Consider the following 19,867-nt stretch of genomic DNA (forward strand, 5'->3'; position numbering starts at 1 on the left):
GGATGGGTATAAGGTAGGGTGGGGGTGACGGAGACAGGAGTGGGTATAAGGTAGGGTGGGGGTGACGGAGACAGGGATGGGTGAAAGGTAGGGTGGGGGTGACGGAGACAGGAGTGGGTATAAGGTAGGGTGGGGGTGACGGAGACAGGGATGGGTATAATGTAGGGTGGGTGTGACGGAGATGGGGAGGGGTGTGGGGAGGTTGTGGTGACAGTGGGAGGGAGGGTGTGTCGGAGATGGGGAGGGGTGTGGGGAGGGAGGGAGGGTGTGACGGAGATGGGGAGGGGTGTGGGGAGGGAGGGAGGGTGTGACTGAGATGGGGAGGGGTGTGGGGAGGGAGGGAGGGTGTGACGGAGATGGGGAGGGGTGTGGGGAGGGAGGGAGGGTGTGACGGAGATGGGGAGGGGTGTGGGTAGGGAGGGAGGGTGTGACGGAGATGGGGAGGGCTGTGGGGAGGGAGTGAGGGTGTGACGGAGATGGGGAGGGGTGTGGATAGGGAGGGAGGGTGTGACGGAGATGGGGAGGGGTGTGGGTAGGGAGGGAGGGTGTGACGGAGATGGGGAGTGGTGTGGGGAGCGAGGGTGTGACGGAGATGGGGAGGGGTGTGGGTAGGGAGAGTTGGGGTGACGGAGATGGGGAGGGGTGTGGGGAGGGAAGGAGGGGTGTGACGGAGATGGGGAGGGGCGTGGGGAGGGAAGGAGGGTGTCTCGGAAATGGGGAGGGGTGTGGTGAAGGAGGGAGCGTGTGTAGGAGATGGGGAGGGGTGTGGGGTGGGAGGGAGGGTGTGACGGAGATGGGAGGGGTGTGGGGAGGGAGGGAGGGTGTGACGGAGATGGGGAGGGATGTGGGGAGGGAGGGAGGGTGTGACGGAGATGGGGAGGGGTGTGGGTAGGGAGGGAGGGTGTGACTGAGATGGGGAGGGGTGTGGGGAGGGAGGGAGGGTGTGACGGAGATGGGGAGGGGTGTGGGGAGGGAGGGAGGGTGTGACGGAGATGGGGAGGGGTGTGGGGAGGGAGGGAGGGTGTGACGGAGATGGGGAGGGGTGTGGGGAGGGAGGGAGGGTGTGACGGAGATGGGGAGGGCTGTGGGGAGGGAGTGAGGGTGTGACGGAGATGGGGAGGGGTGTGGATAGGGAGGGAGGGTGTGACGGAGATGGGGAGGGGTGTGGGTAGGGAGAGAGGGTGTGACGGAGATGGGGAGTGGTGTGGGGAGCGAGGATGTGACGGAGATGGGGAGGGGTGTGGGTAGGGAGAGTTGGGGTGACGGAGATGGGGAGGGGTGTGGGAAGGGAGGGAGGGTGTGACGGAGATGGGGAGGGGTGTGGGAGGGAGGGAGGGGTGTGACGGAGATGGGGAGGGGTGTGGGAAGGGAGGGAGGGTGTGACGGAGATGGGGAGGGGTGTGGGGAGGGAGGGAGGGTGTGACGGAGATGGGGAGGGATGTGGGGAGGGAGGGAGGGTGTGACGGAGATGGGGAGGGGTGTGGGTAGGGAGGGAGGGTGTGACTGAGATGGGGAGGGGTGTGGGGAGGGAGGGAGGGTGTGACGGAGATGGGGAGGGCTGTGGGGAGGGAGTGAGGGTGTGACGGAGATGGGGAGGGGTGTGGATAGGGAGGGAGGGTGTGACGGAGATGGGGAGGGGTGTGGGTAGGGAGGGAGGGTGTGACGGAGATGGGGAGTGGTGTGGGGAGCGAGGGTGTGACGGAGATGGGGAGGGGTGTGGGTAGGGAGAGTTGGGGTGACGGAGATGGGGAGGGGTGTGGGGAGGGAAGGAGGGTGTGACGGAGATGGGGAGGGGCGTGGGGAGGGAAGGAGGGTGTCTCGGAAATGGGGAGGGGTGTGGTGAAGGAGGGAGCGTGTGTAGGAGATGGGGAGGGGTGTGGGGTGGGAGGGAGGGTGTGACGGAGATGGGGAGGGTGTGGGGGAGGGAGGGAGGGTGTGACGGAGATGGGGAGGGGTGTGGGGAGGGAGGGAGGGTGTGACGGAGATGGGGAGGGATGTGGGGAGGGAGGGAGGGTGTGACGGAGATGGGGAGGGGTGTGGGTAGGGAGGGAGGGTGTGACTGAGATGGGGAGGGGTGTGGGGAGGGAGGGAGGGTGTGACGGAGATGGGGAGGGGTGTGGGGAGGGAGGGAGGTGTGACGGAGATGGGGAGGGGTGTGGGGAGGGAGGGAGGGTGTGACGGAGATGGGGAGGGGTGTGGGGAGGGAGGGAGGGTGTGACGGAGATGGGGAGGGCTGTGGGGAGGGAGTGAGGGTGTGACGGAGATGGGGAGGGGTGTGGATAGGGAGGGAGGGTGTGACGGAGATGGGGAGGGGTGTGGGTAGGGAGGGAGGGTGTGACGGAGATGGGGAGTGGTGTGGGGAGCGAGGGTGTGACGGAGATGGGGAGGGGTGTGGGTAGGGAGAGTTGGGGTGACGGAGATGGGGAGGGGTGTGGGAAGGGAGGGAGGGTGTGACGGAGATGGGGAGGGGTGTGGGGAGGGAGGGAGGGTGTGACGGAGATGGGGAGGGGTGTGGGGAGGGAGGGAGGGTGTGACGGAGATGGGGAGGGGTGTGGGGAGGGAGGGAGGGTGTGACGGAGATGGGGAGGGGTGTGGGGAGGGAGGGAGGGTGTGACGGAGATGGGGAGGGGTGTGGGGAGGGAGGGAGGGTGTGACGGAGACGGGGAGGGCTGTGGGGAGGGAGTGAGGGTGTGACGGAGATGGGGAGGGGTGTGGATAGGGAGGGAGGGTGTGACGGAGATGGGGAGGGGTGTGGGTAGGGAGGGAGGGTGTGACGGAGATGGGGAGTGGTGTGGGGAGCGAGGGTGTGACGGAGATGGGGAGGGGTGTGGGTAGGGAGAGTTGGGGTGACGGAGATGGGGAGGGGTGTGGGAAGGGAGGGAGGGTGTGACGGAGATGGGGAGGGGTGTGGGGAGGGAGGGAGGGTGTGACGGAGATGGGAGGGGTGTGGGAAGGGAGGGAGGGTGTGACGGAGATGGGGAGGGGTGTGGGGAGGGAGGGAGGGTGTGACGGAGATGGGGAGGGATGTGGGGAGGGAGGGAGGGTGTGACGGAGATGGGGAGGGGTGTGGGTAGGGAGGGAGGGTGTGACTGAGATGGGGAGGGGTGTGGGGAGGGAGGGAGGGTGTGACGGAGATGGGGGGGGGGAAGGGCTGTGGGGAGGGAGTGAGGGTGTGACGGAGATGGGGAGGGGTGTGGATAGGGAGGGAGGGTGTGACGGAGATGGGGAGGGGTGTGGGTAGGGAGGGAGGGTGTGACGGAGATGGGGAGTGGTGTGGGGAGCGAGGGTGTGACGGAGATGGGGAGGGGTGTGGGTAGGGAGAGTTGGGGTGACGGAGATGGGGAGGGGTGTGGGGAGGGAAGGAGGGTGTGACGGAGATGGGGAGGGGCGTGGGGAGGGAAGGAGGGTGTCTCGGAAATGGGGAGGGGTGTGGTGAAGGAGGGAGCATGTGTAGGAGATGGGGAGGGGTGTGGGGTGGGAGGGAGGGTGTGACGGAGATGGGGAGGGGTGTGGGGAGGGAGGGAGGGTGTGACGGAGATGGGGAGGGGTGTGGGGAGGGAGGGAGGGTGTGACGGAGATGGGGAGGGATGTGGGGAGGGAGGGAGGGTGTGACGGAGATGGGGAGGGGTGTGGGTAGGGAGGGAGGGTGTGACTGAGATGGGGAGGGGTGTGGGGAGGGAGGGAGGGTGTGACGGAGATGGGGAGGGGTGTGGGGAGGGAGGGAGGGTGTGACGGAGATGGGGAGGGGTGTGGGGAGGGAGGGAGGGTGTGACGGAGATGGGGAGGGGTGTGGGGAGGGAGGGAGTGTGTGACGGAGATGGGGAGGGCTGTGGGGAGGGAGTGAGGGTGTGACGGAGATGGGGAGGGGTGTGGATAGGGAGGGAGGGTGTGACGGAGATGGGGAGGGGTGTGGGTAGGGAGGGAGGGTGTGACGGAGATGGGGAGTGGTGTGGGGAGCGAGGGTGTGACGGAGATGGGGAGGGGTGTGGGTAGGGAGAGTTGGGGTGACGGAGATGGGGAGGGGTGTGGGAAGGGAGGGAGGGTGTGACGGAGATGGGGAGGGGTGTGGGGAGGGAGGGAGGGTGTGACGGAGATGGGGAGGGGTGTGGGAAGGGAGGGAGGGTGTGACGGAGATGGGGAGGGGTGTGGGGAGGGAGGGAGGGTGTGACGGAGATGGGGAGGGATGTGGGGAGGGAGGGAGGGTGTGACGGAGATGGGGAGGGGTGTGGGTAGGGAGGGAGGGTGTGACTGAGATGGGGAGGGGTGTGGGGAGGGAGGGAGGGTGTGACGGAGATGGGGAGGGGTGTGGGGAGGGAGGGAGGGTGTGACGGAGATGGGGAGGGGTGTGGGGAGGGAGGGAGGGGTGTGATGGAGATGGGGAGGGGGTGTGGGGAGGGAGGGAGGGTGTGACGGAGATGGGGAGGGGTGTGGGGATGGAGGGTGTGACGGAGACAGGAAGGGGTGTGGGGAGGTTGGGGTGACAGAGACAGGGATGGGTATAAGGTAAGGTGGGGGTGATGGAGACAGGGATGGGTATAAGGTAGGGTGGGGGTGACGGAGACAGGGAGGGGTGTGGGGAGGTTGGGGTGTCGGAGACAGGGAGGGGTGTGGGGAGGTTGGGGTGACGGAGACATGGATGGGTATAAGGTAGGGTGGGGGTGACGGAGACAGGAGTGGGTGTGGGGAGGTTGGGGTGACGGAGACAGGGATGGGGTATAAGGTAGGGTGGGGGTGATGGAGACAGGGAGGGGTATAAGGTAGGGTGGGGGTGATGGAGACAGGGATGGGTATAAGGTAGGGTGGGGGTGATGGAGACAGGGAGGGGTATAAGGTAGGGTGGGGGTGATGGAGACAGGGAGGGGTATAAGGTAGGGTGGGGGTGACGGAGACAGGGAGGGGTATAAGGTAGGGTGGGGGGTGACGGTGACAGGGATGGGTATAAGGTAGGGTGGGGGTGACGGAGACAGGAGTGGGTATAAGGTAGGGTGGGGGTGACGGAGACAGGGATGGGTGAAAGGTAGGGTGGGGGTGACGGAGACAGGAGTGGGTATAAGGTAGGGTGGGGGTGACGGAGACAGGGATGGGTATAATGTAGGGTGGGTGTGACGGAGATGGGGAGGGGTGTGGGGAGGTTGTGGTGACAGTGGGAGGGAGGGTGTGTCGGAGATGGGGAGGGGTGTGGGGAGGGAGGGAGGGTGTGACGGAGATGGGGAGGGGTGTGGGGAGGGAGGGAGGGTGTGACTGAGATGGGGAGGGGTGTGGGGAGGGAGGGAGGGTGTGACGGAGATGGGGAGGGGTGTGGGGAGGGAGGGAGGGTGTGACGGAGATGGGGAGGGGTGTGGGTAGGGAGGGAGGGTGTGACGGAGATGGGGAGGGCTGTGGGGAGGGAGTGAGGGGTGTGACGGAGATGGGGAGGGGTGTGGATAGGGAGGGAGGGTGTGACGGAGATGGGGAGGGGTGTGGGTAGGGAGGGAGGGTGTGACGGAGATGGGGAGTGGTGTGGGGAGCGAGGGTGTGACGGAGATGGGGAGGGGTGTGGGTAGGGAGAGTTGGGGTGACGGAGATGGGGAGGGGTGTGGGGAGGGAAGGAGGGTGTGACGGAGATGGGGAGGGGCGTGGGGAGGGAAGGAGGGTGTCTCGGAAATGGGGAGTGGTGTGGTGAAGGAGGGAGCGTGTGTAGGAGATGGGGAGGGGTGTGGGGTGGGAGGGAGGGTGTGACGGAGATGGGGAGGGGTGTGGGGAGGGAGGGAGGGTGTGACGGAGATGGGGAGGGGTGTGGGGAGGGAGGGAGGGTGTGACGGAGATGGGGAGGGATGTGGGGAGGGAGGGAGGGTGTGACGGAGATGGGGAGGGGTGTGGGTAGGGAGGGAGGGTGTGACTGAGATGGGGAGGGGTGTGGGGAGGGAGGAAGGGTGTGACGGAGATGGGGAGGGGTGTGGGGAGGGAGGGAGGGTGTGACGGAGATGGGGAGGGGTGTGGGGAGGGAGGGAGGGTGTGACGGAGATGGGGAGGGGTGTGGGGAGGGAGGGAGGGTGTGACGGAGATGGGGAGGGATGTGGGGAGGCAGGGAGGGTGTGACGGAGATGGGGAGGGATGTGGGGAGGGAGGGTGTGATGGAGATGGGGAGGGGTGTGGGGAGGGAGGGAGGGTGTGATGGAGATGTGGAGGGGTGTGGGGTGGGAGAGCGGGTGTGACGGAGATGGGGAGGGGTGTGGGGTGGGAGGGAGGGTGTGATGGAGATGGGTAGGGGTGTGGGTAGGGAGGGAGGGTGTGTCGGAGATGGGGAGGGATGTGTGGAGGGAGGGAGGGTGTGACGGAGATGGGGAGGGGTGTGGGGAGGGAGGGAGGGTGTGACGGAGATGGGGAGGGGTGTGGGGAGGGAGGGAGGGTGCGACGGAGATGGGGAGGGGTCTGGGGAGGGAGGGGGGTGTGACGGAGATGGGGAGGGGTGTGGGGAGGGAGGGTGTGACGGAGATGGGTAGGGGTGTGGGGAAGGGGGTAGGGGTGTGCGGAAGGAGGTAGGGTGGGTCGGAGATGGGGAGGGGTGTGGGGAGGGGGGGAGGGTTTGACGGAGATGGGGAGGGGTGTGGGGTGGGAGGGAGGGTGTGACGGAGATGGGGAGGGGTGTGGAGAAGGGGGGGAGGGTGTGATGGAGATGGGGAGGGGTGCGGGGAGGGAGGGATGGTGTGACGGAGATGGGGAGGGGTGTGGGTAGGGAGGGAGGGTGTGACGGAGATGGGGAGGGGTGTGGGGAGGGAGGGAGGGTGTGACGGAGATGGGGAGGGGTGTGGGCAGGGAGGGAGGGTGTGACGGAGATGGGGAGGGGTGTGGGGAGTGAGGGAGGGTGTGACGGAGATGGGGAGGGGTGTGGGTTGGGAGGGAGGGTGTGACGGAGATGGGGAGGGGTGTGGGTAGGGAGGGAGGGTGTGACGGAGATGGGGAGGGGTGTGGGGAGGGAGGGAGGGTGTGTCGGAAATGGGGTGGGGTGTGGGGAGGGAGGGAGGGTGTGTCGGAGATGGGGAGGGGTGTGGGGAGGGAGGGAGGGTGTGACGGAGATGGTGAGGGGTGTGGGAAGGGAGGGAGGGTGTGACGGAGTTGGGGAGGGGTGTGGTGAGGGAGGGTGGGTGTGTAGGAGATGGGGAGAGGTGTGGGGTGGGAGGGAGGGTGTGACGGAGATGGGGAGGGGTGTGGGGAGGGAGGGAGGGTGTGACGGAGATGGGGAGGGGTGTGGGTAGGGAGGGAGGGTGTGACGGAGATGGGGAGGGGTGTGGGGAGGGAGGGAGGGTGTGTCGGAGATGGGGAGGGGTGTGGGAGGGAGGGAGGGTGTGACGGAGATGGGGAGGGGTGTAAGTAGGGAGGGATGGGGTGATGGAGATGGGGAGGGGTGTGGGCAGGGAGGGAGGGTGTGTCGGAAATGGGGAGGGGTGTGGGGAGGGAGGGAGGGTGTGACGGAGATGGGGAGGGGTGTGGGGTGGGAGGGAGGGTGTGACGGAGATGGGGAGGGGTGTGGGGATGGAGGGAGGGTGTGTCGGAGATGGGGAGGGGTGTGGGGTGGGAGGGAGGGTGTGACGGAGATGGGGAGGGGTGTGGGGAGGGAGGGAGGGTGTGACGGAGATGGGGAGGGGTGTGGGTTGGGAGGGAGGGTGTGACGGAGATGGGGAGGGGTGTGGGGAGGGAGGGAGGGTGTGTCGGAGATGGGGAGGGGTGTGGGGAGGGAGGGAGGGTGTGACGGAGATGGGGAGGGGTGTAAGTAGGGAGGGATGGGGTGATGGAGATGGGGAGGGGTGTGGGCAGGGAGGGAGGGTGTGTCGGAGATGGGGAGGGGTGTGGGGTGGGAGGGAGGGTGTGTCGGAGATGGGGAGGGGTGTGGGGAGGGAGGGAGGGTGTGTCGGAGATGGGGAGGGGTGTGGGGTGGGAGGGAGGGTGTGACGGAGATGGGGAGGGGTGTGGGGAGGGAGGGAGGGTGTGACGGAGATGGGGAGGGGTGTGGGTAGGGAGGGAGGGTGTGACTGAGATGGGGAGGGGTGTGGGGAGGGAGGGTGTGACGGAGATGGGGAGGGGTGTGGGGTAGGAGGGAGGGTGTGACGGAGATGGGGTGGGGTGTGGGGAGGGAGGGTGTGTCGGAGATGGGGAGGGGTGTGGGGTGGGAGGGAGGGTGTGACGGAGATGGGGAGGGGTGTGGGGAGGGAGGGAGGGTGTGTCGGAGATGGGGAGGGGTGTGGGGTGGGAGGGAGGGTGTGACGGAGATGGGGAGGGGTGTGGGGAGGGAGGGAGGGTGTGTCGGAAATGGGGAGGGGTGTGGGGAGGGAGGGAGGGTGTGACTGAGATGGGGAGGGGTGTGGGGAGGGAGGCTGTGACGGAGATGGGGAGGGGTGTAAGTAGGGAGGGAGGGTGTGACGGAGATGGGGAGGGGTGTGGGGAGGGAGGGACGGTGTGTCGGAGATGGGGAGGGGTGTGGGGTGGGAGGGAGGGTGTGACGGAGATGGGGAGGGGTGTGGGGTGGGAGGGAGGGTGTGACGGAGATGGGGAGGGGTGTGGGGAGGGAGGGAGGGTGTGTCGGAGATGGGGAGGGGTGTGGGGTGGGAGGGAGGGTGTGACGGAGATGGGGAGGGGTGTGGGGAGGGAGGGAGGGTGTGACGGAGATGGTGAGGGGTGTGGGAAGGGAGGGAGGGTGTGACGGAGTTGGGGAGGGGTGTGGTGAGGGAGGGTGGGTGTGTAGGAGTTGGGGAGAGGTGTGGGGTGGGAGGGAGGGTGTGACTGAGATGGGGAGGGGTGTGGGGAGGGAGGGAGGTTGTGACGGAGATGGGGAGGGGTGTGGGAAGGGAGGGAGGGTGTGACGGAGATGGGGAGGGGTGTGGGGAGGGAGGGAGGGTGTGACGGAGATGGGGAGGGGTGTGGGGAGGGAGGGAGGGTGTGACGGAGATGGGGAGGGATGTGGGGAGGGAGGGAGGGTGTGACGGAGATGGGGAGGGGTGTGGGTAGGGAGGGAGGGTGTGACTGAGATGGGGAGGGGTGTGGGGAGGGAGGGAGGGTGTGACGGAGATGGGGAGGGGTGTGGGGAGGGAGGGAGGGTGTGACGGAGATGGGGAGGGGTGTGGGGAGGGAGGGAGGGTGTGACGGAGATGGGGAGGGGTGTGGGGAGGGAGGGAGGGTGTGACGGAGATGGGGAGGGATGTGGGGTGGGAGGGAGGGTGTGACGGAGATGGGGAGGGGTGTGGGGAGGGAGGGAGGGTGTGTCGGAGATGGGGAGGGGTGTGGGGTGGGAGGGAGGGTGTGACGGAGATGGGGAGGGGTGTGGGGAGGGAGGGAGGGTGTGTCGGAAATGGGGAGGGGTGTGGGGAGGGAGGGAGGGTGTGACTGAAATGGGGAGGGGTGTGGGGAGGGAGGCTGTGACGGAGATGGGGAGGGGTGTAAGTAGGGAGGGAGGGTGTGACGGAGATGGGGAGGGGTGTGGGGAGGGAGGGAGGGTGTGTCGGAGATGGGGAGGGGTGTGGGGTGGGAGGGAGGGTGTGACGGAGATGGGGAGGGGTGTGGGGTGGGTGGGAGGGTGTGACGGAGATGGGGAGGGGTGTGGGGAGGGAGGGAGGGTGTGTCGGAGATGGGGAGGGGTGTGGGGTGGGAGGGAGGGTGTGACGGAGATGGGGAGGGGTGTGGGGAGGGAGGGAGGGTGTGACGGAGATGGTGAGGGGTGTGGGAAGGGAGGGAGGGTGTGACGGAGTTGGGGAGGGGTGTGGTGAGGGAGGGTGGGTGTGTAGGAGTTGGGGAGAGGTGTGGGGTGGGAGGGAGGGTGTGACTGAGATGGGGAGGGGTGTGGGGAGGGAGGGAGGGTGTGACGGAGATGGGGAGGGGTGTGGGAAGGGAGGGAGGGTGTGACGGAGATGGGGAGGGGTGTGGGGAGGGAGGGAGGTTGTGACGGAGATGGGGAGGGGTGTGGGGAGGGAGGGAGGGTGTGACGGAGATGGGGAGGGATGTGGGGAGGGAGGGAGGGTGTGACGGAGATGGGGAGGGGTGTGGGGAGGGAGGGAGGGTGTGTCGGAAATGGGGAGGGGTGTGGGGAGGGAGGGAGGGTGTGACTGAGATGGGGAGGGGTGTGGGGAGGGAGGGAGGGTGTGTCGGAGATGGGGAGGGGTGTGGGGAGGGAGGGAGGGTGTGTCGGAGATGGGGAGGGGTGTGGGGTGGGAGGGAGGGTGTGACGGAGATGGGGAGGGGTGTGGGGTGGGAGGGAGGGTGTGTCGGAGATGGGGAGGGGTGTGGGGATGGAGGGAGGGTGTGTCGGAGATGGGGAGGGGTGTGGGGATGGAGGGAGGGTGTGACGGAGATGGGGAGGGGTGTGGGTAGGGAGGGAGGGTGTGACTGAGATGGGGAGGGGTGTGGGGAGGGAGGGAGGGTGTGACGGAGATGGGGAGGGGTGTGGGAAGGGAGGGAGGGTGTGACGGAGATGGGGAGGGGTGTGGGGAGGGAGGGAGGGTGTGTCGGAAATGGGGTGGGGTGTGGGGTGGGAGGGAGGGTGTGTCGGAGATGGGGAGGGGTGTGGGGAGGGAGGGAGGGTGTGACGGAGATGTTGAGGGGTGTGGGAAGGGAGGGAGGGTGTGACGGAGTTGGGGAGGGGTGTAAGTAGGGAGGGATGGGGTGATGGAGATGGGGAGGGGTGTGGGCAGGGAGGGAGGGTGTGTCGGAAATGGGGAGGGGTGTGGGGAGGGAGGGAGGGTGTGACGGAGATGGGGAGGGGTGTGGGGTGGGAGGGAGGGTGTGACGGAGATGGGGAGGGGTGTGGGGATGGAGGGAGGGTGTGTCGGAGATGGGGAGGGGTGTGGGGTGGGAGGGAGGGTGTGACGGAGATGGGGAGGGGTGTGGGGAGGGAGGGAGGGTGTGACGGAGATGGGGAGGGGTGTGGGGAGGGAGGGAGGGTGTGACGGAGCTGGGGAGGGGTGTGGGGAGGGAGGGAGGGTGTGACGGAGATGGGGAGGGATGTGGGGAGGGAGGGAGTGTGTGACGGAGATGGGGAGGGATGTGGGGAGGGAGGGATGGGGTGATGTAGATGGGGAGGGGTGTGGGCAGGGAGGGAGGGTGTGACGGAGATGGGGAGGGGTGTGGGGAGTGAGGGAGGGTGTGACGGAGATGGGGAGGGGTGTGGGTTGGGAGGGAGGGTGTGACGGAGATGGGGAGGGGTGTGGGGAGGGAGGGAGGGTGTGTCGGAGATGGGGAGGGGTGTGGGGAGGGAGGGAGGGTGTGACGGAGATGGGGAGGGGTGTAAGTAGGGAGGGATGGGGTGATGGAGATGGGGAGGGGTGTGGGCAGGGTGGGAGGGTGTGTCGGAAATGGGGAGGGGTGTGGGCAGGGAGGGAGGGTGTGTCGGAGATGGGGAGGGGTGTGGGGTGGGAGGGAGGGTGTGACGGAGATGGGGAGGGGTGTAAGTAGGGAGGGATGGGGTGATGGAGATGGGGAGGGGTGTGGGCAGGGAGGGAGGGTGTGTCGGAGATGGGGAGGGGTGTGGGGTGGGAGGGAGGGTGTGTCGGAGATGGGGAGGGTTGTGGGGAGGGAGGGAGGGTGTGTCGGAAATGGGGAGGGGTGTGGGGTGGGAGGGAGGGTGTGACGGAGATGGGGAGGGGTGTGGGGAGGGAGGGAGGGTGTGACGGAGATGGGGAGGGGTGTGGGTAGGGAGGGAGGGTGTGACTGAGATGGGGAGGGGTGTGGGGAGGGAGGGTGTGACGGAGATGGGGAGGGGTGTGGGGTAGGAGGGAGGGTGTGACGGAGATGGGGAGGGGTGTGGGGAGGGAGGGTGTGTCGGAGATGGGGAGGGGTGTGGGGTGGGAGGGAGAGTGTGACGGAGATGGGGAGGGGTGTGGGGAGGGAGGGAGGGTGTGTCGGAGATGGGGAGGGGTGTGGGGTGGGAGGGAGGGTGTGACGGAGATGGGGAGGGGTGTGGGGAGGGAGGGAGGGTGTGTCGGAAATGGGGAGGGGTGTGGGGAGGGAGGGTGTGACGGAGATGGGGAGGGGTGTAAGTAGGGAGGGAGGGTGTGACGGAGATGGGGAGGGGTGTGGGGAGGGAGGGAGGGTGTGTCGGAGATGGGGAGGGGTGTGGGGTGGGAGGGAGGGTGTGACGGAGATGGGGAGGGGTGTGGGGTGGGAGGGAGGGTGTGTCGGAGATGGGGAGGGGTGTGGGGATGGAGGGAGGGTGTGTCGGAGATGGGGAGGGGTGTGGGGATGGAGGGAGGGTGTGACGGAGATGGGGAGGGGTGTGGGTAGGGAGGGAGGGTGTGACTGAGATGGGGAGGGGTGTGGGGAGGGAGGGAGGGTGTGACGGAGATGGGGAGGGGTGTATGTAGGGAGGGAGGGAGGGTGTGACGGAGATGGGGAGGGGTGTATGTAGGGAGGGAGGGAGGGTGTGACTGAGATGGGGAGGGGTGTGGGGAGGGAGGGTGTGACGGAGATGGGGAGGGGTGTGGGGTAGGAGGGAGGGTGTGACGGAGATGGGGAGGGGTGTGGGGAGGGAGGGTGTGTCGGAGATGGGGAGGGGTGTGGGGTGGGAGGGAGGGTGTGACGGAGATGGGGAGGGGTGTGGGGAGGGAGGGAGGGTGTGTCGGAGATGGGGAGGGGTGTGGGGTGGGAGGGAGGGTGTGACGGAGATGGGGAGGGGTGTGGGGAGGGAGGGAGGGTGTGACGGAGATGGGGAGGGGTGTAAGTAGGGAGGGATGGGGTGATGGAGATGGGGAGGGGTGTGGGCAGGGTGGGAGGGTGTGTCGGAAATGGGGAGGGGTGTGGGCAGGGAGGGAGGGTGTGTCGGAGATGGGGAGGGGTGTGGGGTGGGAGGGAGGGTGTGACGGAGATGGGGAGGGGTGTAAGTAGGGAGGGATGGGGTGATGGAGATGGGGAGGGGTGTGGGCAGGGAGGGAGGGTGTGTCGGAGATGGGGAGGGGTGTGGGGTGGGAGGGAGGGTGTGTCGGAGATGGGGAGGGTTGTGGGGAGGGAGGGAGGGTGTGTCGGAAATGGGGAGGGGTGTGGGGTGGGAGGGAGGGTGTGACGGAGATGGGGAGGGGTGTGGGGAGGGAGGGAGGGTGTGACGGAGATGGGGAGGGGTGTGGGTAGGGAGGGAGGGTGTGACTGAGATGGGGAGGGGTGTGGGGAGGGAGGGTGTGACGGAGATGGGGAGGGGTGTGGGGTAGGAGGGAGGGTGTGACGGAGATGGGGAGGGGTGTGGGGAGGGAGGGTGTGTCGGAGATGGGGAGGGGTGTGGGGTGGGAGGGAGAGTGTGACGGAGATGGGGAGGGGTGTGGGGAGGGAGGGAGGGTGTGTCGGAGATGGGGAGGGGTGTGGGGTGGGAGGGAGGGTGTGACGGAGATGGGGAGGGGTGTGGGGAGGGAGGGAGGGTGTGTCGGAAATGGGGAGGGGTGTGGGGAGGGAGGGTGTGACGGAGATGGGGAGGGGTGTAAGTAGGGAGGGAGGGTGTGACGGAGATGGGGAGGGGTGTGGGGAGGGAGGGAGGGTGTGTCGGAGATGGGGAGGGGTGTGGGGTGGGAGGGAGGGTGTGACGGAGATGGGGAGGGGTGTGGGGTGGGAGGGAGGGTGTGTCGGAGATGGGGAGGGGTGTGGGGATGGAGGGAGGGTGTGTCGGAGATGGGGAGGGGTGTGGGGATGGAGGGAGGGTGTGACGGAGATGGGGAGGGGTGTGGGTAGGGAGGGAGGGTGTGACTGAGATGGGGAGGGGTGTGGGGAGGGAGGGAGGGTGTGACGGAGATGGGGAGGGGTGTATGTAGGGAGGGAGGGAGGGTGTGACGGAGATGGGGAGGGGTGTATGTAGGGAGGGAGGGAGGGTGTGACTGAGATGGGGAGGGGTGTGGGGAGGGAGGGTGTGACGGAGATGGGGAGGGGTGTGGGGTAGGAGGGAGGGTGTGACGGAGATGGGGAGGGGTGTGGGGAGGGAGGGTGTGTCGGAGATGGGGAGGGGTGTGGGGTGGGAGGGAGGGTGTGACGGAGATGGGGAGGGGTGTGGGGAGGGAGGGAGGGTGTGTCGGAGATGGGGAGGGGTGTGGGGTGGGAGGGAGGGTGTGACGGAGATGGGGAGGGGTGTGGGGAGGGAGGGAGGGTGTGTCGGAAATGGGGAGGGGTGTGGGGAGGGAGGGAGGGTGTGACTGAGATGGGGAGGGGTGTGGGGAGGGAGGGTGTGACGGAGATGGGGAGGGGTGTAAGTAGGGAGGGAGGGTGTGACGGAGATGGGAAGGGGTGTGGGGAGGGAGGGAGGGTGTGTCGGAGATGGGGAGGGGTGTGGGGTGGGAGGGAGGGTGTGACGGAGATGGGGAGGGGTGTGGGGTGGGAGGGAGGGTGTGTCGGAGATGGGGAGGGGTGTGGGGATGGAGGGAGGGTGTGTCGGAGATGGGGAGGGGTGTGGGGATGGAGGGAGGGTGTGACGGAGATGGGGAGGGGTGTGGGTAGGGAGGGAGGGTGTGACTGAGATGGGGAGGGGTGTGGGGAGGGAGGGAGGGTGTGACGGAGATGGGGAGGGGTGTATGTAGGGAGGGAGGGAGGGTGTGACAGAGACATGGAAGCTGTTTTCCTTTTTAACTCACTGTGATGGGATCTTCGATCCCTGCTTCCATTCTTGGAATTCACCTGGTTTTCCTGACATCCGTTCCTTCGGAAGAAACTGCTGTGGAGTGAGAGTGTGCAGAGATCGTTAGTTTTGTGGGTTAGTGGAATGTGGTGTCTGTAGGGGGTGCCTGAGAGTGGGTATTGGATGGGGAGGGAGGTGGTGAGTGGCTGTGAGAGAGACAGAGAGAGGGAGAAGGTGATGGAGTGAAGTGAGAGAGAGGGGTACGGGAGAGGGGGACGCGGTGAGAGAGATGGTGGAAAAGAGGGAGGGTGAGTGAAAAGGAGAGGGAGAGGATGTAAACGAGTGGGTGAGAGCAGGAGAGGGTATAGAGAAAAATTGAGTGTGTGAGAAAGGGTAAAAAAAAAGAGAAAAAGCCGCAAATGAGGGTGTGAATGTGAGAGAAAGAGGAGGAGAAGGTAGAGGAGGAGAGGGTAGAGAAGGGTAGAGTCAGTGAGAGAGAGGGAAAGGGAGGCAACAAAAAGAGAGAGACACAAAGACAGAGAGGGAGAATGAGAAAGGGATGGTGACAGAGAGAGTAGGAAGTAGTGGATGAGGAAAGGGGAGAGAGGGGAGGGGAGAGTGGGGGAGAGAGAGGGAGATTGGTGGGGGAGAGGGGAGAGAGGAGCGGGGAGAGGGGAGAGGGGAGGGGGAGAGGGGAGAGGGAGAGAGGAGAGTGGCGAGGGGTTAGGAGGGGGGTGGCAGAGGGGGAATGAGGGGGGAGGAGAGACAGAGGGTTAGAGAGGGGAGAGAGAGATTGGTGGGGGAGGGGTGAAGGGGAGAGTGGGGAGAGGGGAGAGAGGGGGTAGGAGAGGGTAGGGGGAGAGAGAGGGTTAGAGAGGGGAGAGAGATTGGTGGGGGAGGGCTGAAGGGGAGACAGAGATTGGTGGGGGAGGGGTGAAGGGGAGAGTGGGGAGAGGGGAGAGAGGGGAAGAGGGAGAGAGGGAGAGATGAGGGGGGAGGGGAGGAGAGAGAGGGTTAGAGAGAGATTGGTGGGGGAGGGGTGAAGGGGGTAGGAGAGGGGAGGGGAAGAGAGAGGGTTAGAGGGGAGAGAGAGATTGGTGGGGGAGGGCTGAAGGGGAGGGGGAGAGGGGAGAGAGATGAGAGAGGGTTGGGAGAGGAAGGGGAACAAGGCTGATGAAGGAGAGTGTGCCAAACACCTTCACTCCGGTGACTCCATGTACCTGCATCCTTAGGTCCCTCTCTCCTACAAGATTCCCCAGGTCCCTGCCATTCAATGTAACAATCCAACCCTGCTTTGTCTTCCGAAAGAACGACACCTCTTCAAATTGAACTCCGTGCACTGGATGGTGAATTGGGGTAATTGGGTCACTCAGTGAATTTCGAAGGGGTGGACTGTTATGGGTGATGGCTCTCACTGTCGACTTGCTCTGCCCACTTACCTGATTAACCGAGCAATCCTCATTTGATGTGCTGCTCGCTGCCTCTCTGTTGGAAAAACAAAAAGAGTTATTTCCCTGTTATCCTGCCCCGCTCCCAAGAAGAATTCCACCCCATCTGTTGCCCCGACTCCATAAATTCCTGGTGGATGAGCGGGCCACACCTTGCGTGCATGAGAGATTCTGCTGTTCTGGAAATCTTGAGCAATGCTCACAAAATGCGGGAGAATAGCCATTGTGGGAGGGGGCCAGAGTTAGAGTGGGAGCCCTTCAGCAAGAACCCAGGCTGAGGCTAAGGGTATTGAAACACTCGGAACCATTTACGTTGATTGTAGGATTTCAGCTTAAGAAGTTAGACACAAAGGTATAACAAACTCAGTGAGATGACCTTGGTTCATGCAAAACTCAAACGTTTCAGGAAAGGGCACAGGTAATTTTTTTTTGCTGTCTATAAAACCTTCGTCTTTAATTCGGTGCAGGCAGGGTGGCAGGTAAGCTGGTGGAATGCTCCTCCTGTGAGATGTGGGTTTTCAGGGTACTCTGATGACTACATCTGCAGGAAGTGCACCTGACTGACCAGGTTAAGGAACTGGAGCTGGAGCTGAGAGCACTGAAAACCTCAGAAGTTAGAGATGTTAAATACATTTTTATTTTGCATCTGATACTTACTCTGGGGATGGACACAGAGTCTATGGAAGCGAGGTCATGGACCGTGTACAGATTACAGAGGAAGAGGTGTTTGCTTGAGGCAGATGAGGGTGGATAAATCCCCAGAGCCCGACAAGTTCCCTCAAAATGTGTAGAGGCAACTGCAGAAAGTGCAGGGGCCCTAACAGAGATATTTAAAATGTCCTTCGTCAGGGGTGAGGTGCTGGGGGATTGGAGGATAGTCAATGTTGTTCCGTTGTTTAAGAAATGCTCTAAGAATAAGCTGTGAAATTATAAGCCGGTGAGACTGACGTTAGTTGTGTGTACATTATTCTAAGGTAATGGATACAATTATAATAATAACTATTTATAGAGAACATTTTATACAGATCATGTAGTTCAAAGTGCTTTGCAATGGGATAGAAATACAAATATGAAATGTTACATACAGTTCTGGTCACTCCACTATAGGAGTGATGTTGAGGCTTTGGAGAGGGTGCAGATGAGGTTTACCAGGACACTCGCTAGTTTAGGGGGCTTGTGTTATATCGAGAAGTCCAACAAGCTTGTTTTCTCTGGACCTTCAGAGGCTGGAGGGATATCTGACAGAGGCTTATGAGAATATAAGAGACACAGATAGAGTAGACAGGGAGAATATTTCTCCCAGGGTTACCAGAGGGCATTCATTGAAGGTGAGGGGGTGTAGGTTCAAAGGGGTAAGTTTTCACACAGTGTTGAGTGTCCGGAATGCACTGCCTGGGATAGAGTCAGATACATTCGGGACTTTAAACGGACATTTAGATAGACACATGAATGTGAGGGAAATAGAAGGATGGGGACGTTGTGTAGGCAGAGCCATTTGTTTACTAATTTAATTGGTTCAGTACAACATTGTGGGCGAATGGATTCTTACCCGTGCTATATGGTTCTATGTCCAGGCCAGGCAGCACCTATAAAGGGGAAAAACTGAAACTTCGACTGTTTAATCCTCTCCACAGATGCTGCCTGACATACGTTGAGTGGCCTGTCGTGGGTCCATCACACAGAAGCCCTCACAAAGCAGGCACACTAGCATCTTTACCTCCTGAGGAGATTGAGGGGGTTCACCTTGTCACTAAACAAACTTCTACAGATGGACTGCTGGGAGTGTCCTGACTGGTTGCATCACAGTCTGGGATGGGAATTTGAATGCCTAGGAATGAAAGAAGCTGCAGAGAGTAGTGGACTCTGCCCGATACATCCCTCCCCATCATCAATAGTACCCACAGGAGGGGCTGCCTCAAGAAGGTAACGTCCGCCATCAAAGATCCCAGCACCTGGGTATCTTCCCATAGCTCCCATCGGGCAGGAGGTACAGAAACCTGACGTCCCACACCAACAGGTTCAGGAACAGTTACTTCCCTTCGACCGTTCAGTTCTTGAAGCAACAGGCACAATCTGAATCACTGTCTCAGGACAGAAACACCGTGACCACCTTGTGCTACAATTGAGTTCTGTTTTCATTGTTAATTATGTTCTTTTTTGTAAGAGTTGTGTGTAATTGATGCTTGTTTTCCTGTGAATGTTGTGTATCTGACGCTGCGTGTCTGTGATGCAGATTTTTGTTGCATTTGTGCACGTGGACCTGTGCAGCCGACAATGAACGGTTCTCCACGGAATTGCCACCCAGCTTGGCGCTTCGATATCTCCAGGCGAGACATGCGGGTGACCTGGTTCCTCGCAGGCGAAAGGCGACCTCTGTACTCGAGTGATCCCCCCCCTTTCTCGATGGAGGGTGAGAGCCTGTCGGTCCTCGAGTTGGGGGACTTGGAGAAGCGAGGCGACAGTTCGTAACATCGAGACAGTGAACTACTGGTTTCCCGCACTCGTTCGTTACCACCTCCCCGTCCCTTGCTAGTGAGAGAGAGAGAGAGCCTGTCTGATACCACTGTTGGATTATGGGTTGTAGATCGGGGTGTCCCATTGCTTTATGGTGGGGGGAGTGGGGAGAGGGGGCTTTGGGGTTCTGACATTTCTATCATTCATACTTTGGCATTTTTGCTGTTTGGTGGATCTCTGTGAAGAGTAAGTATTTCAGGTTGGCTACTGTCTACATTCTCTGATAGTAAATTGAACTGTTGAACCCTGAACCTGAGACCTGAATCAGAGACCTTGTCCCTTCGCCAAACCAAATTACCACTGTCTGCTTAGCATACAGCCTTGTCGGGTGTGATGTGATGTGGGTGTGGGGGGGGGGAGAGAGGGAGGGGGGATCAGGTCAAGGAAATGCAGCCTAGGGAGGGCATGCACAGAGTTGGGGAATGTAGAGAGAGATGGGGAGAGGGGGTGCAACAGGAAGAGATGGGGTAAGAAAGAAACAGAGGCTGACAAAGAAAGGAGATGGAAAGGGAGGGGCTGACAGTGAAAAGGAGGTAGGAAGAAGGGGGAGGGAGGAATGCACAGAGAGACAAAGAGTGGGGAGAGAGTTGTAGGAAGATGGGAAGAGAGGAAGGGGAGGTAAGGGTTGGGCAAGAGGAGAGAGTGGGAAGGAGGGTGAGGGAGAAGGAGCAAGAGGGGGAGAGAGAGAGGGAGGGAGTGAGACAGAGGGATTGAGGAAGAGAGAGGGGGAGAGAGAGGGATAGAGTAATTAAATAAAGAGAGGTGAACAGGTCTGTGGAGAGGGGAGATAGGCTTGGGGAGGAAGAGAATAGAAGGGGTATGGAGACAGGCTGGGAGTGAACCCTCCCAGGTACATACTATTTACGACAAATTGCACATTTAGACAGAGATGTAAGGTAAAGAGTTTTATTCCTCATGTATGTGAAGAATGTGAGGAATAAAGACAATTCAATTCCAGTGGGAATTGGGGGAGGGGAGGGAGGAGCCTCAGAGATGCCAAACCAGCCGAAAGAGCTCGGGGTTGGGGGCGGGGGGTAAAAATCTGTCACCTTCGATACTTAACTGCGACGGAGAGTGAAGGACAGGGTGACACACAAGGCGTAGATGCACACTGTCAGCGAGACCGTGGTTAGAGGAATCCACGAACTCATCAGGAAATCCAGGATCCCTGTGGGTGGAGGCAGACGTCAGCATTCGGAAACGGAGAGGGGTGTAGAGGCAGAGGGGGTGATGGAGACTGGGAGGGGTGTAGGGGAGGGAAGGAGTGATGGAGACAGAGAGGGGTCTAGGGAAGAGAGGGTGTCAGAGATGGAGAGCAGTGTAGGGGAGGAAGGGAGGGGTGTGAGAGATGTAGGGG

General features: G+C 62.9%; 1 protein-coding gene across 3 annotated transcripts in view; it reads right to left on the minus strand.

Annotated features, from left to right (window-relative positions):
- The window catches only part of LOC132382867 (sarcoplasmic/endoplasmic reticulum calcium ATPase 1), a 111,617-nt gene that overhangs the window by 29,427 nt on the left and 62,323 nt on the right, over positions 1-19,867 (minus strand). For all 3 annotated transcript variants that reach the window (XR_009508485.1, XM_059953346.1, XM_059953345.1), the window contains exons 22-24: positions 19,574-19,678; positions 15,988-16,033; positions 14,565-14,644 (exon numbers count right to left, since the gene is read on the minus strand). Coding sequence is in view for 2 of the 3 variants with exons in the window: in XM_059953346.1 (XP_059809329.1) it covers positions 14,565-14,644; positions 15,988-16,033; positions 19,574-19,678 (231 nt within the window). In the remaining variant the exon portion in view is untranslated. The remainder of the gene's footprint in view (positions 1-14,564; positions 14,645-15,987; positions 16,034-19,573; positions 19,679-19,867) is intronic.

Source organism: Hypanus sabinus, chromosome 29, assembly GCF_030144855.1.
Source record: "Hypanus sabinus isolate sHypSab1 chromosome 29, sHypSab1.hap1, whole genome shotgun sequence".
Classification (NCBI taxonomy): domain Eukaryota; kingdom Metazoa; phylum Chordata; class Chondrichthyes; order Myliobatiformes; family Dasyatidae; genus Hypanus; species Hypanus sabinus.